Source organism: Thermobia domestica, chromosome 4 (genome assembly GCF_964235325.1).
Source record: "Thermobia domestica chromosome 4, izTheDome1.hap1.1, whole genome shotgun sequence".
Lineage (NCBI taxonomy): Eukaryota > Metazoa > Arthropoda > Insecta > Zygentoma > Lepismatidae > Thermobia > Thermobia domestica.
This window is the reverse complement of record NC_137457.1, coordinates 18,113,441-18,128,042: the sequence shown is the minus strand read 5'-3', so window position 1 is coordinate 18,128,042 and position 14,602 is coordinate 18,113,441. Positions and strand designations below refer to the sequence as shown.

The 14,602-nt window shown below is 35.4% G+C and overlaps 1 protein-coding gene across 2 annotated transcripts in view; it reads right to left on the bottom strand.

Annotated features, from left to right (window-relative positions):
- LOC145683752 (potassium voltage-gated channel protein Shaw-like) overlaps positions 1-14,602 on the bottom strand; it is a 151,290-nt gene that overhangs the window by 29,515 nt on the left and 107,173 nt on the right. For both annotated transcript variants that reach the window (XM_081755296.1, XM_081755297.1), the window contains exon 6: positions 1,746-1,886. In XM_081755296.1, the coding sequence (XP_081611422.1) occupies positions 1,746-1,886 (141 nt within the window). The remainder of the gene's footprint in view (positions 1-1,745; positions 1,887-14,602) is intronic.

Here is a 14,602-nt window from a genome sequence, read left to right as displayed (position 1 = left end):
CGTTTCGATACTTCTATTCTTTCACACACATTTGACATATTGTTACTAGCATTTTCATTTTTCGTGGTCAAAAGTTTGAAGGGGTCGGTGCCCAAATCAACCCCTTTTTCCACGAAAATACGAAACCCATAATCCCTCATTTTAAGTCTACAATATATGTGCAAAATTGCATTCATTTCGGTCCATTTCTTCTTACATCCGGGCTCAATTTCCAAAATTTTGGGGAGGGTTCTTTTGCCGCCATAAACCGTTTTAGTTCAGCAAATAAAAAACTTTTTGTTTTATTTTTTACATATTGTTCATACAAAAAGTTTCGTTAAATTCTTCGTGTCCTTTATACACACCTGAGATACTGTTAGTAGTACTTTTGATATTTCGTTATCAAATGTTTGAAGGGGACCGTTCCCCACCCAACCCTTTTTCCAGGAAAATACGTAACCCGGATGCTCTGATTTTATATCTGCAATATCTGTGCACAATTCCATTCACTTCGGTTCACTTTCTTTTGCCTTTCGGGAGTCAATTTTCAAAATGTTGGCTTTGAAGTTTTGCCCTCTAAAACAGTTTTTCCGCAGATTTTTTTTAAAATACTTTCTCCTTTACTGTTTGCGTATTTACCACACAAAAAGTTTCGTAATTCTTCATGTCCTTTACATACACATGACATACTGTTATAAGCACTTTTGATTTTTCGTGATGAAAGGTTAGGAGGGGGTCGTGCCCCATCCAGCCGTTTTTTTTAAAAGAAAATACGAACATCGTATCCTTATTTTACGTCTGCAATATCTGTGCGAAATTTCATTCAATTCGGTTCACTTCTTCTTGCCTTTCGACCATCAAGTTTCAAATTTTTTTGGTGCTTTTGCCCCCAAAATCCGTTTTTCCGCAGAAAAGTAAATAATTACGTATTCCTTTATTTTATGCGTATTGGCCATACATAATTTTTGTGGCAATTCTTTTTGTATTTACATTCATCTGACATACAGTTGCTAGCAATTTTGATATTTCGTGGTCAAAAGTTTGGAGGTGTCCGTGCCTAACCCAGCCGTTTTTTTTTTCAGGGAAATACGAAACCCGTATTGCTTCATTTTACGTCTGCAACATCTGTGCACAATTTCATTCACTTCGGTGCAGATTTTCTTGCCTTTCGACTGTCAACTTGCAAAATTTTGGGTGGTGCTTTTATATTAAAACTTTACATTATGTAACTTTTTCTTTTTTTTAGCTTCCTTTTTTTGTGGGGAGGAGAGAAATGATTTCCTCTAATAACTGTTTCTTGTCATTCATCTTGTTTGAACTTCTTAAGTAACATCATTTTGTAACTTTTGATGTCATCCAACTCAGTCAAGATAATAAAATTCTAATTTTTAACAATTTGTTTTATTCCCTTATTTGCATTTGGCCACACTGATGCATTTGTTACAAAATTGAGGTTTGGTCCAACACCTTTGAAATTCGGAACGAACACAACTGACGAGCCTTTTGGGTTGCTTGCTATTGCAGAAAAATGAAAATTGCAGGTAGTAATGCACTCTTGGAGTCGTGTATACATTGTGAAATGAGACTTTCAGTTCGCTGTTAGTACGCAAATGTCTTACATTTCTGAATATGCCATGGATTAAAAAAAACTTGCTTTATGTACTTGTTTGTTGGTCTTCTAATTGTAATTTATTCCCAATCATATGTGCGTATTACTCATTACTACTCTGATTGTGATTAATTCCCAAGGATACATGGTTACTTACTTGTTGGTCCTCTGGCTTCAAGGGGATGTTGGTATGATAAAGCAATATCAGTGCAAGGTAGACGCCCTGACAAGACTGGTAAAGGAGCCATCGAAGGGCCTTGAAGAGCTAAATTCACAACATTTACCCCATTTACACCTCCTGAAAACGAAAACATAGCAAAATATTTACAATATAGTACTGCTGTCCCATTTATTTCAGTCTCTCGGATCAGAAACAACAAGACACAGAAAACATTAGCAAATTATATATCGGCAATATCAGAAAATTTGATATGTAAGACTTTCTAACACTTCTTTGCGCCCGCGCCCCTTTTTAACACTTCTAGCTGGTGGCAATCACTGCTCCTGGGATAGCAGTATGAGATTTTAGGAGATAATGTTTCGTGGCCGCTACACTACAACGAAAGAAACGAATGTAGAAGGGAATAAATCTCAACTGTCCCCAATACCATACCAACGGCTAACCAGACTTCCGACGGTACTACTGTTATTTATACAGGTTTGTTTTTGTTTAAAAAAAAATAATTGCTACCTTAGTAATCGTTACCAATTATTTAAAAACTATCGATATGAATTACCACCTAGAAAATTCAATTAATTAAATGAAAATAATGAAATTATAAGTGAATAATTTAATAATAAATTTTAGCTGATTAATTGCAAGGCTATATATATATATAGCGTAACGTATATTATCGTCGTTCGTCCGTAACTTCGTGAACAAATGTTTTACGTTTTCCTACAAACGCAATTTGTGGAACAGGGTTTGAATTATGTATTATTGGTCTACTTAGTCAAAACACAAATTGGCATCAGTGTATTTCTATTAGTTTGAAGACAAGATGCGTAATTCACACTGTTGTTGATTACCTGTGTAAAAATGTATTCTCAATGAGAAGGTTGCACTATAGGTAAGGAGTATAGTCACGAAAGAAATAAGTCAGCCGGGCAAGAGGGGAAAAGATTCCTAAGTGTGAGATCGTGTGAGTTAACTTCTCCGAGAGACTCGCGTCAGTTAACTTGCTGCATTCACGTCAAGTCTGAAAGCAGCTACCGCAAACAAATCCAGTGTTTGCTGAAAAGTAATGTTCTTTTTGATACTAAGCTTAGTGCTTTTAGGCAAAGAAGAAAAACAATACTTGAATTTGTTTTCGAGCAAAACAGATAATTCATGCATAGTAGTTTACAAGTGCCAGATTACCCATATATCTAAACACTCATGATATGCTCTAAGGTAATAGAGGAGTTGGTCTAATACTATGAAATGAAATGGGAATTTTAACATCGTACGATTATCTCTCCTGGAGGCTAAAGGAAACAGATGATGAGTGAACTAAATGACTAATGTAAGGAACTGAATAATGAAGTGGGAAGCAATAAAGAAATTTTAAAAACCATTGGACACAACGCTGTTCAACACAAACTTACATAGTATAGCCTGGAATCGAGCCTATGATCTTCAAAGCCAAAAGTGACGCTCTATCATTGAGCCAACATACTCTAATTATCACGAAAAGGCGCTCCCGATTTCGACGTCGATTAGTTGAGTGACGGATCGATTTGGAGTTTAGTATTCTATTCAGCGCCGAGGCAATTTAAAACGTGATCCTGTATCTTAACGTGGAATCTAAACCACATAAACTCCCAGCAGGAATCGATCCGGAGTCTCCCGTGCCGAAGGTGGCCACTCTTAACTATTACGAATGAATTCTCTACAGTCCAGTGGTGCTGTTCAGCCGGCTCGCTGGACCTGTTTGTTAAAATATTTTCAGTTCGCAGAACCGTTTGTTAAACCCAGACAACAGTAAATGTTATCCAGTTTTACCAAGAAACAGTAAATGTTTGTTTATATATCTTTGTTTTTAGAAATTCTTGCTTGGACAGGGTTAAATATGATCTTTCAGAACGAGGTATAATCATTTATTTCTTAATCTCAAATGCTCAGGTGAAGTACACTCACTGAAAATTTTTGGCACATACTAAAATATTTTTGAAATGATGATTTAAACTAAACCGTGAAGGTTATTTAAGATATAAATCACACGAACTAACACCAGGACCAAGAAGGTGACCTTAAAGTATCGTGGTTCTGTCTTATCATAAAGCTTAAGAGGAGGGCAATAAGGTACGCATATCCTCATTATATGGAAATAAAGTGACAGCAAACTCTACTTTGAAGAGCATCTATGCAGAGCATAAATCCTAAACAGCAAATGAATTTAAGTTAATACCAAAGTCATATAAGCTCTCATCGAGAATCAAACTCATGACCTTGGGAGACTAAATGTAGACTGTGCATGCCTATAACGTAATAAAAACAATACATGAGGTTAGAAACCTTCCCAAATTATATCTTTAGCAATTTTAGGTGATCTAATACTATAATTAATTCTGGAGACTATAAGTTTGGTTCTGCCAAATTAAGCCAAAAAAGTTGATACCAATCATGTTCGTTCATGTACCCTTGCTCTATAAAAGCCTATACTCGACCATATACTGTAATAAAAAACAATCAAGCTTACAAATATTACACAATATTGAGAACAGTTTATTGATGAACCTAAACAACATATAACAAGCATATAACAAGTGATGTCGGAACAGTTTTTCATCAGCTAAGCCCTTACTAATTAAACTAAACACAAACGCTGAACGTTTAAATAGTTCAAACCAATAACAATGTTTTGTAAGAGTTATTACAATGAACTAATCAGATTTAAACAAAGAGTAAATGTACCTGTAACGTCTTTATTATTTATCCACGAACGGAAACGAAAGGTAGTAACTAGGTTCAGCTTATCACTTCCCTTTTTTACCTTCTCTAGGAATGAATCTATTCTTTCAAAGTAAACCATTACATATATATGTTCTTGTTTTGTCATAAGAAATAACTCCTCAATGTTATCTCGTTACATAAGTAGATTAATCGTTATTACAATGAACCAATCAGATTTAAGCAAAAAATAAATGTGACGTCATTTATTTTAATTCACAATCGAAAGCGAGAGGTACTAACTAGGCCCAAAATCACATCATCCCATCCCACTTCTCCTTCTCAAAGAATGAATATATCTTTTCAAAGTAAACCATTATGCACTATTTGACAATTAAACATCGTATTTGTTCAAACAAACAATGCCAGCGATACTATAACAATGAATACATAAGCATAGGTAACACGATATAGCTGACGTTTTCTTTTAAACAAATAAGTCCATACACAAATAAGCTTTTTAAATTTGTCCAACAGTTTTACTTAATCCACAAACGAATACGATATTAATCATTTTTGTTATTTAAGAGGTACTAGCCAGGTCCGGGATCACCCCACCCCCTCTTTTATGCATCTGAAATAAATGTATGATTTCCTGGTCACGCTTTTTGATAATTAAATATCGTGGTTCGAGTCCCATACGTTCCGTGAATAAAAACTAAACCTTAACCAAAAGTTAAGTATTCCTCCCAAAGTTTTCGAGTTGAGTTAATTTTAAGAGAATAAAAAGTACTAATTAACGTGAAATCCGAACCGCATAAGCTCTCTCCGGGAACCAAACCCCGGTCTCCCACGTTAAAGGCGCATACGCTTTCATACTATTACTGAGGTCTACTTTTCCAAAATGCAATAGATCATCAAGAAAAAGATCAAAGACTTTATTTTTTGTGATGTTATAACCATAAAAGGAAAGGAAACAAGCCATCATAACCTCCAAGCTAAAAATCCCAGTTCACTGACGTCAAACAAACACATTACCTAGAAGCAAATACCTCTAATTCATTCGCAACATAGAGGGCGCGGTGACTCAGTAATAGAGCGTTCACCTCTGCTGTATGTGGTCCCTCGTTCGAACCCCGCAAAAGTAGTATTGTAGTGGGCAACATTATGTTCGGGATACTCCAGTTTCTCCCACACTTGCATTCCACCAATTCATTCATTTCTCATCATCACCGTCTCCTTTAGGCTAACCAGCATAACTGTGGATGTAAAACTAAAAATTTCATTTCATTTTCATTTGCACCAGTGTTAGTCCAATTATATACCATATCATTAAAGGGTTAACAATCTCCAAATTTTATGCCATAAAAGTAAACAAAAAAAAAAAAACATTCATAAACCTGTACTAACTCATAACGTAGTAAATCATCAAGAAAGAGATCAAAGACCATATTTTTAATAAATTTATATCCATAAAGAAAACAAACAGATTGTCATAACCTCTGATCCAAAATTCCCAATTCAATAACGTCATACAAGCGCATTAGCCAGGTCAAGGTACCTCTGACTCATTCGCAGCAGCGTCCATGGTCCATGGGTAAGCACAAACAAAATTTCAATAGGTGACGCAGTCTCGGGCTAAAGCATCCCTAATTCATTCGCATTAACGCTATGGTCCATGGAGCCCCAAATTGGATAATCAAGAGTGTCCTCAACTGACCCCATTAATACTGGCTACGAGGAATAACAACCGTACGCTACACGGTGACAAGAAACTCACTCGATTTGTCAGTGTGGTGCTTGTGCGTTGAATGGGAAAGGACAACGATATACCAAGGGTGTATCCAGGGGACGATCGGGGCAATCCCCCCGCTCCGGAATAGGATATTTGTTTTATTTTTTTTTAAATCTTATCCTAAGGATTTTCACCTTTCTATTAAAAATGTAAAATAAAACCTATTGACTTCATACGGCTGCCCCCCAAACATTCAGCCTGGATCCGCCCCTGCGATACATCAGAGTTTAATATTGTGACTAAAAGGCTGTGAGCTTTATTTCGAAAACAATGCGACTTGCCATGTTTTCGCGATCTGACGTGCTTAATATATTCCAAAGGTGGAAATGGAATCTTTCAGTTTCACGTCCCACGTTTATGGTAGTTAGGCTAAAGGAGACAGTGATGATGAGAAATGAATTAAATGATGGAATGAATAAAGTGGGAGGAAACGGAACACAACCGAGAAAACACACAAGTACGTTGTTTGTCCACCACAAAGTCCACATGGCGCGAGCTTGAATGGAACCAGGGACCCTAAGCACCGGAGGTGAACGCTCTACGACACAGCCACCACGCCCCCATATTTCAAAGGTGGGAAAAGGACAGTGAAATCAGCATCGAACCAAACGATGTAAAAACTGGGGTGACCACACCACATTAAAGATGTTGGATATCGTAGACTCTCGAGGATAGTACAACAGAATAGAGGAAAAAATATAGCTCAATAAAATAATAATAATAATAATAAAGTATGTTCATTTTTTTCATATGAGAAAATAGTGACTCATTAGATAGATCATAGAAAGTCAAAAGTCTATTCTCTGTAAATTTTTGGGTGTCTCATAAACGTGGAAAGAGGGGTCCCGTTTAACATTTTTTTTTTGCGGGGAGGCCCCTTCGTCCTTACTTAGACTACTAAGAGAAACTAAGGTAAAACAATAACATCAATATATATATATATATATATATATATATATATATATATATATATATATATATATAGTTTCGCAACTTTTCTCTAAATGTTTGGTCAACATTGCAATGTTTGAGTGCCACAGCGGGAATTAAACCCTGGAGGACAAACACCGAATCACTCTCGCTAATCATTTGGTAAAATTCAGGTTAGGGCCTTACTGAATTACATTTGCAATATGCCATTTCTCATAAGATAAAGTTCAAAAGTATTGTGACATAATTAAAAAGCTCCTTATCAACCACGTACCGTATTCTTCCCTCTAATATCTCTAAACGTTTTCGAGATATCATGTGCCAAAAATACTTGAAACTCTTGAAGAAGTTAATTTAGTTACTTGAAGAAGACAGTGGACTTATACATACATGATTAGAATTGCCCCAATTTTTATTTTTATTCTTCTTTCTCGTAAAGAAACACAAAATCATAATTTGAACCATTTTGGGAATTTTTTCATGATTTCAAGCGCAAACATCCGGTTTCATTCGTTATGTTTTGATCTTGGGATTTATATTCTACTTGTCATCTATCGGGAAAGTCATATAATGACATTATGTCCCATATCTAGAATGTATTATGCGACAGAGACAATGACAATTTTTGTCATTTCATCTCTCAAGATCTACTAAATTTGTGAAATTTGTTGGACGACATCGGTTTTATAATACGAATAAATTTTCCGCAATAAGCTGCAAATAGTGGTCGTAAGAAATGACAAAAGCTGCCATTGACCTTTATAGTTTGACTGATGCTTTTTCGATCATGGTCTTCTTCTTAGATTTTGTAAAGGACAGTATCATGTTAATTATCTTGACCTAATATTCTAATGCCTCTCACTCGTACCTTAAAAGAAAATTTATATTATTTTTATGTAGGGCTATAAGAATTCAGGGAATGCAAATTTACTCAAAATTCCTTTACAATTAAAGTCGGTTAAATAAATATTACTTAGTTAATTTTTTTACTTGTTTCGGTATTTTTAATATCAATACGATCAGTTCCCAGAATTATTTTAGTCTCCGGTAATTCCATTTACAACAAGGTCCAAACTGCTACAATATTAAATTGGCTTCAGAAACCCCTGCATATATCTCCCCTTTGTTACTCTCTATATATCCATCTACTATGTAAACAAGAATCATTGTAAGGAAGAGCCTCAGAGCTAATATGTGCTCCGTGAAGAACGTTGTCATTCCTTTTACTGGTATTTCTAAAGAGTTCAGTGTTCCGAGACGAGACGAGACAAGACTTCTGATTGTCTCGTTTCGTCTTGTGCAATGCATATTTCATCTCGTGTTTCGTCACGAAAAGATTTTGCCGTCTCGTTTCGAATGGATCTGTCTCGTTTCGTGGCAACACTAGAAAGTCTGAGACCCACAACAAAGAGCTGTCATGCCAAGTGGGTAAATTTTAACCAAGTTTGGTTTGGTTAAGACAGCACAACACACAGCACGACTACAATCTTCCAGCAACGACTCCTTAGTTTCAACTGAACCAGTAATTACTACGACAGGAACATTTGTCAATACCGTCGGTACAGTCGAAAGACCTTTCCCATTTATTCTAAAATCCTTTTTGCAGAAGCTTTGTTGCCACTTCAACAAACTAGGAGGCCTATGTAATTTTCCGATTTCAAAAATGGCTTATTTTCGAATAACATCATGAAAAAAACTAATTTTTATTGACAAACCAACATCTTTTCAAAACTCAGTACGAGAAAGGCTGACACTTTTCTGTCTTATTTCGGAACGAGAAAGACTATGAAACAGTTGTTAGTTATTGATAAAATTGCCACTTGTAGTTCTATAACAGGATTTTGATACGTAGATATCTCCACCAGCCCCCGAAATGAAATATTCTGAAACACTGATCTCGAAGAATGCTTTACATTGTACTTGAATTTTAAGGAATACCACAAAATAATTAAACTTGAAACGATTGAAAAATGGAAGTGAAAGCTGTTTGTAAGAATCATTTTTAAAAAATGCTTTAGGTTCCTTTGTAGGATTTGAAATATTGAATCATTTGCATCATTTGAAATAATAAAAGCTGGAAATACATTTTGAAAGCAAATAATTTATTCCGAGCTAATAAATTTTAAATAAATTCAAAAACTGTGTTTATATTTTTCGAGACACGAGACGAGACATTTCACAAAACGACTCTTCTCCTTTCGTGTCTTGCCTCAAAGGGTCCTGTCTCGTCTTGTCTCGTGCCAACGCTAAGAGAGTCTTACACATTTTCTTTTCAAGAAAATGAGCTAGAAACTTGAAAAGCATATTCAGTCAATTGTTATCATAGAATATACTATGGGAAAAGCCACTGATGTGTAGAAGGTGACAAGGCGGAATTTGTTATTACGAGGCCCTTGGCGACGCCGTGGGGTTCTATTATTTGCATTGAAAACACTGGCTTAAAAATATTTTACATTTTATATACATACAATCATACACACACACATATATATATATACACATTGCATGGAGCCACGGGCAAAATCCGGTTCGCCGGCCAAAAAAAAAAAAACATAGAGATATGGGCTGGAAGCACCCTTAAAACATAGAGATATGCTAATCGTAATATTCTGAAATAGAATACCCCCCTCCGAGGAATAAATAAATAAATAAATAAGTAAATAAATAGTTTCGTAATGTTTATCTTCTGTATAATTGGAATATTTCAGTGTCCCAAGAATAAGAGCCAGGTGATCGTGCGCTTCTGGCGTGAACAAATATTCAGTTTGTAAATTTATTTCGAGAACTTCTCGTTCCCTAATAAATGTTTACTCTCTCAAATTTGTACGTACGCAAGCTTGCCTCAGACGCCAAACATATACAGAATATCAACAGAGTTCAAGATTGCTTTGTCTACTGTGAACCACAGGTCAGTTATAAAGGATTTTGGAGGGTAATTCTAGGAACGCTGTATGGGATCATCCCGTCTCGCCTGAGACAAAAGAAAATTTGGCAGCACGAAGCGGAATCACAGTGGTGGCAAAGCCGGCGAAAGAATGTTCTGAAGGAGTTTTTTTTTTCACTATTCCATTCTCCGAACAATAACATTTACACTTGACTGCTTATCCCCCCCTCCACCACCATGAAAGCTAATATAATCGGAATTGGGCCACATCGTTTGAGCACAAATAATTATCGTTATTTCACAACGCATACTAAAGTATTACACATGATTTTGCAGGGTGCTTGTTAGCCCTTGATAATCCACATTCATCATTCTATAGATATTTCAATCTTACATAGGTAAGTGCAGTATGTTTAGTTTCTTTTAGCAAGTATCAAAGATAAAATTTACTGTTTATTTAAAACTGGTAGCCTCCAACGATAAAACTAACAATAATATGTAAAATCGACATGTACCATCCCCTAGATATTTGAAAGGTATGCAAAGTTTGGCCAGTTTCTGATAGCAAGTATGGAAGGTGAAGTTATTTTTTTTATTTAATAATAGTGACCTCCAACAATAAAACTAATAACAATATATGAAATAAACATGAACCATTTCCTACTCATTTCAATCCCAAATATGTGTGCCACGTTTGGTCAGTTTCTGGTAGTAAGTGTGGAAGATAAAGTTGATTCTCTATTTAAAAGTGGTGGTCTCCACAATCATAAATGGGAGTGCCAAGTTTAATCAGTTTCTGGTGGAAAGTATGGCAGATATTGTTGATTGTTTATTTAACACGGGCCTCAACAATGAAACTAATAACCATATGTGAAATAGACATGTACCACTCCGTAGATATTTCAATTGTAAACACGTAGTGGTGCAAAATTTATCAGTTTCTGGTAGCAAGTATAGAAGATAAAGTTGATTGTTTATTTAACAATAGTGGCCTCTACCAATGAAACTAACATGTGAAAATGACCGGAACCATTCCCTAGATATTTCAGTCGTAATGAAATAGGTGTGCGAGGTTTCGTAAGTTTCTGTTGGTAAGTATGAATGATAACGTTAATTGTTTATTTAAAAATGAAAGATAACAATTACATATAAAAGAATATGTGAAATAAACTTGCACCATCCTTACATATTTCAATCGTAAATAATTGTGCCAAGTTTGGTCAGTTTCTGGGAGAAAGTGTAGCAGATAAACTTGATTGTCCATTTAACAATAGTGGCCTTCAAAGATGACACTAACAACAATATGTGAAATCGACATGCACCATCAATTGATATTTCAATCGTAAATGGGTGTGCCAAATTTGTCAGTTTCTGTTAGAAATTGTAACAGATAAAGTTGCTTGTATATTTACAATGGTGGTCTCAGACGTTTGTTTTTTAGTATGGTGACCCCCAACAATGAATCTAACAATAATATGTGAAGTCTACACGTACCGTTTATTAGATATTTCAATTTTAAATTGGTGTGCCAAATTTGGTCAGCTTCTGGTAGAAAGTGTAGCAGAAAAAGTTGATTGTCTATTTAACAATAGTGTCCCCAACAATGAAACTAACAAGAATATGTGGAATCTATACATACTATTCTCGAGGTATTTGAATTATAAATGAGTGTGCCAAGTTTGGTAAGTTTCTGGTAGAAAGTGTAGCAGATAAAGTATATCAGTATTTCTCAAAGTGGGGTCCGCGGACCTCTGGGGGCACGCGGAACCTAAGCAGATGGTCCACTACTCCTAAAAATTGAAGTGTGTTGTAATAAAGTGGAACTGAAAGCTATTATTCAGGAGTTACTTTTTCAATTACTAAAAAGAAAAGAAATATAAATTTTACCTACGTTTGGAGATTTAAATGTTCCCTACTTTACTAAATTTCTGCCCTGAAGCCGGTCAACTGTTATATAGAACTATTTCAAGTAAGAGAAATTGCTTCTCTAGTTAGGACACTTAAAAAAAAACAGCTGTACATTAACTGCACTACGCCTCCGAATTTCATGGATTTCATCTTCAAATGGCGGAAAGCTCCCACCACCACCATGAATTCCAGACTTTTTTAAAAAGAAAAGTAAATGTTAGTCATTCCTATGATTATAAGCATCAAATTATTCCCAATTCTGGAATTTAAAAAAAAAACTATTAGAAAAACCTCCCAAAATATGTTCCTCGACCCACCACTGCGATTAACTCTTGACTCAAATTGTTTGTGGTTAATGTAAAATTATCTTGGAAGATGGATCGCAACAGAGAAAGAAGAACGTTGCTTTGATTCAATTAATTTGCGTAAAGATATAACAAAAAATATCAAAATGGTATACACACACAACATTGGTTTCTAACTGCTTCTTTCTAGCAACGGTAGGAACCGTCAGAGACGGGTTTAGAATTTTTTGATATTTTGGCTTCAAAATCGATGTTATTTGATTCTATACGTCTTATTTACTCTACACACCAAACTTAAGCAAATGAATGGATCCAAAGTTATGGTTATTACTATTTACATCTGATCTCACGTACAGGTTGCACAAGCAGGATTTGGGGGAAAAAATGACTCCCCCATAACTTCAGATCATTTAGTTTGCATAAGTTGAAATTTAGTTTGTAGACAAAATAAGACATGTAGAATCAAATAACATCAAATTTGAAGTCAAAATATGAAAATTCCTAAAAACCCCTATATTTTTTTGCAAAATTTTGACCTCGCATAACATTGTATCCTTCCGTTTGCGTAAGTTGAAATTTAGTGTGTAGACTAAGTATGACATGCAGAATCGAATAATATCAATTTTGAAGTCAGCATGTCAAAAGCCCTAAAACTCGTCTCTGACCGGTAAGAAGAACTCTAGAACAATAATATTGCTCTAAAGTCCTGTTATTGTTGAAGCATTTTTTGCTTCTTTAATTTTCCATAAGTTATGAATTAAAAATAAAGAAAAACAATAAAACTTGTGATTTGCTGTATTGTTAAGTAACAAAGAGAAATTATATTCGATGTTGTTCTTTCTCCTTCGATAGCAAGATCATGTGATTAGATAAGAAAAACACGGTTTAACTACCCCTCTCGTTTTCAACCTTTTGTTTCCAATTTACAGTTTTAACCACATATATTTTCTTTCTTAAATTAAATCTTAGGGAATTATTTTTCTTGATCTTTTTCTTGTCACTAATAATCCTAATTAGTATATTTTTAATACCATGCGAAACATCAAACTGCATTACAAGAGGGTCCGCAGATAACTTTCCGAATGAACAAGGGGTCCGCGTTATCGGAAAGTATGTGAACCACTGAAGTAGATTGTCCATTTAACAATGGTGGCCTCCAACAATGAAACTAACTACAACATGTGAAATCGATATGCACCATACCTTGATACTTCAATTGTAAATGATTGTGTCAAGTTTAGTCAGTTTCTGGTAGAAAGTGTAGCAGATAAAATTGATTGATTATTTAACAATGGTGGCCTCCAACAATCAAACTTACAACAATATTGAAATCGACACATGCCATTCTCTAGATGTTTCAATCATAAATGAGTGTGCCAAGTTTGGTCAGTTTCTGGTAGAAAGTGTAGCAGATAAAATTGATCGATTATTTAACAATGGTGGCCTCTAACAATGAAACTAATAACAATATGTGAAAATGGCACCCACCATCCCCCAGACGTAACGTCCTTTGAACAGTCTTTTTTCGTTTTTGCTAAGTTTTTGAATTGTTCAATTTATTTTTGATTGTTTTAAATTTATTAGTTGTATATGCTAACACTAGTGACGGTGGCGCCATATACCGTGTTAAAAACAAACTATTTGGACGTTAAAAATAACCTTAAGATATGATGATAAAATTTTATAAGTATTATGATTGGTTCTTATGTGCATGTTGTCACAAAAGTTAGCTATTAAAGATTGTTCTTTTTTAATAGGGTGTGCCAAAAGTGATGGAGAAGATTGAGGTTCGCAGTGTGATGAAGTTCCTACATTTGAAAGGTAATAGTGCCAGGCAAATTCATGACAAGTTGAGGGCTGTGTATGGCGATGATTGTCCATCTTATGACACTATTGTAAAATGAAAAAGAAAATTCCAAACTGGTCATATGTCCCTCAGCGGTTACCCAAGACCTGGAAGGAAATCCCTGACGGACGATGCGGCCAATGTGAAGAAAACGGAGTATTTAATTCTCGAAGACAGATATATAACCATGCAAACGATTATGAATGAGATTGGTCTCAATTATTTTAGTGCGTGGAAAATTATCCATGACGAAATTCGTATGTCTGCGGTATCTGAACGCTGGGTACCTCCTTCGCTGACGCCTTTTTAGAAGTAAGCTCGGCGTGATCTCAAGTTGCTGTCGACAAAGCAAGTGCGTGCGGCTTCCAACAATTGCAGCATCCAATTATTCTCCCGACCTCGTACCCAGTGACCTTTTCTTGCTTCCCCAAGTAAAGAATCCGTTGCACAGTAGCCATATTAACAATGCAGATG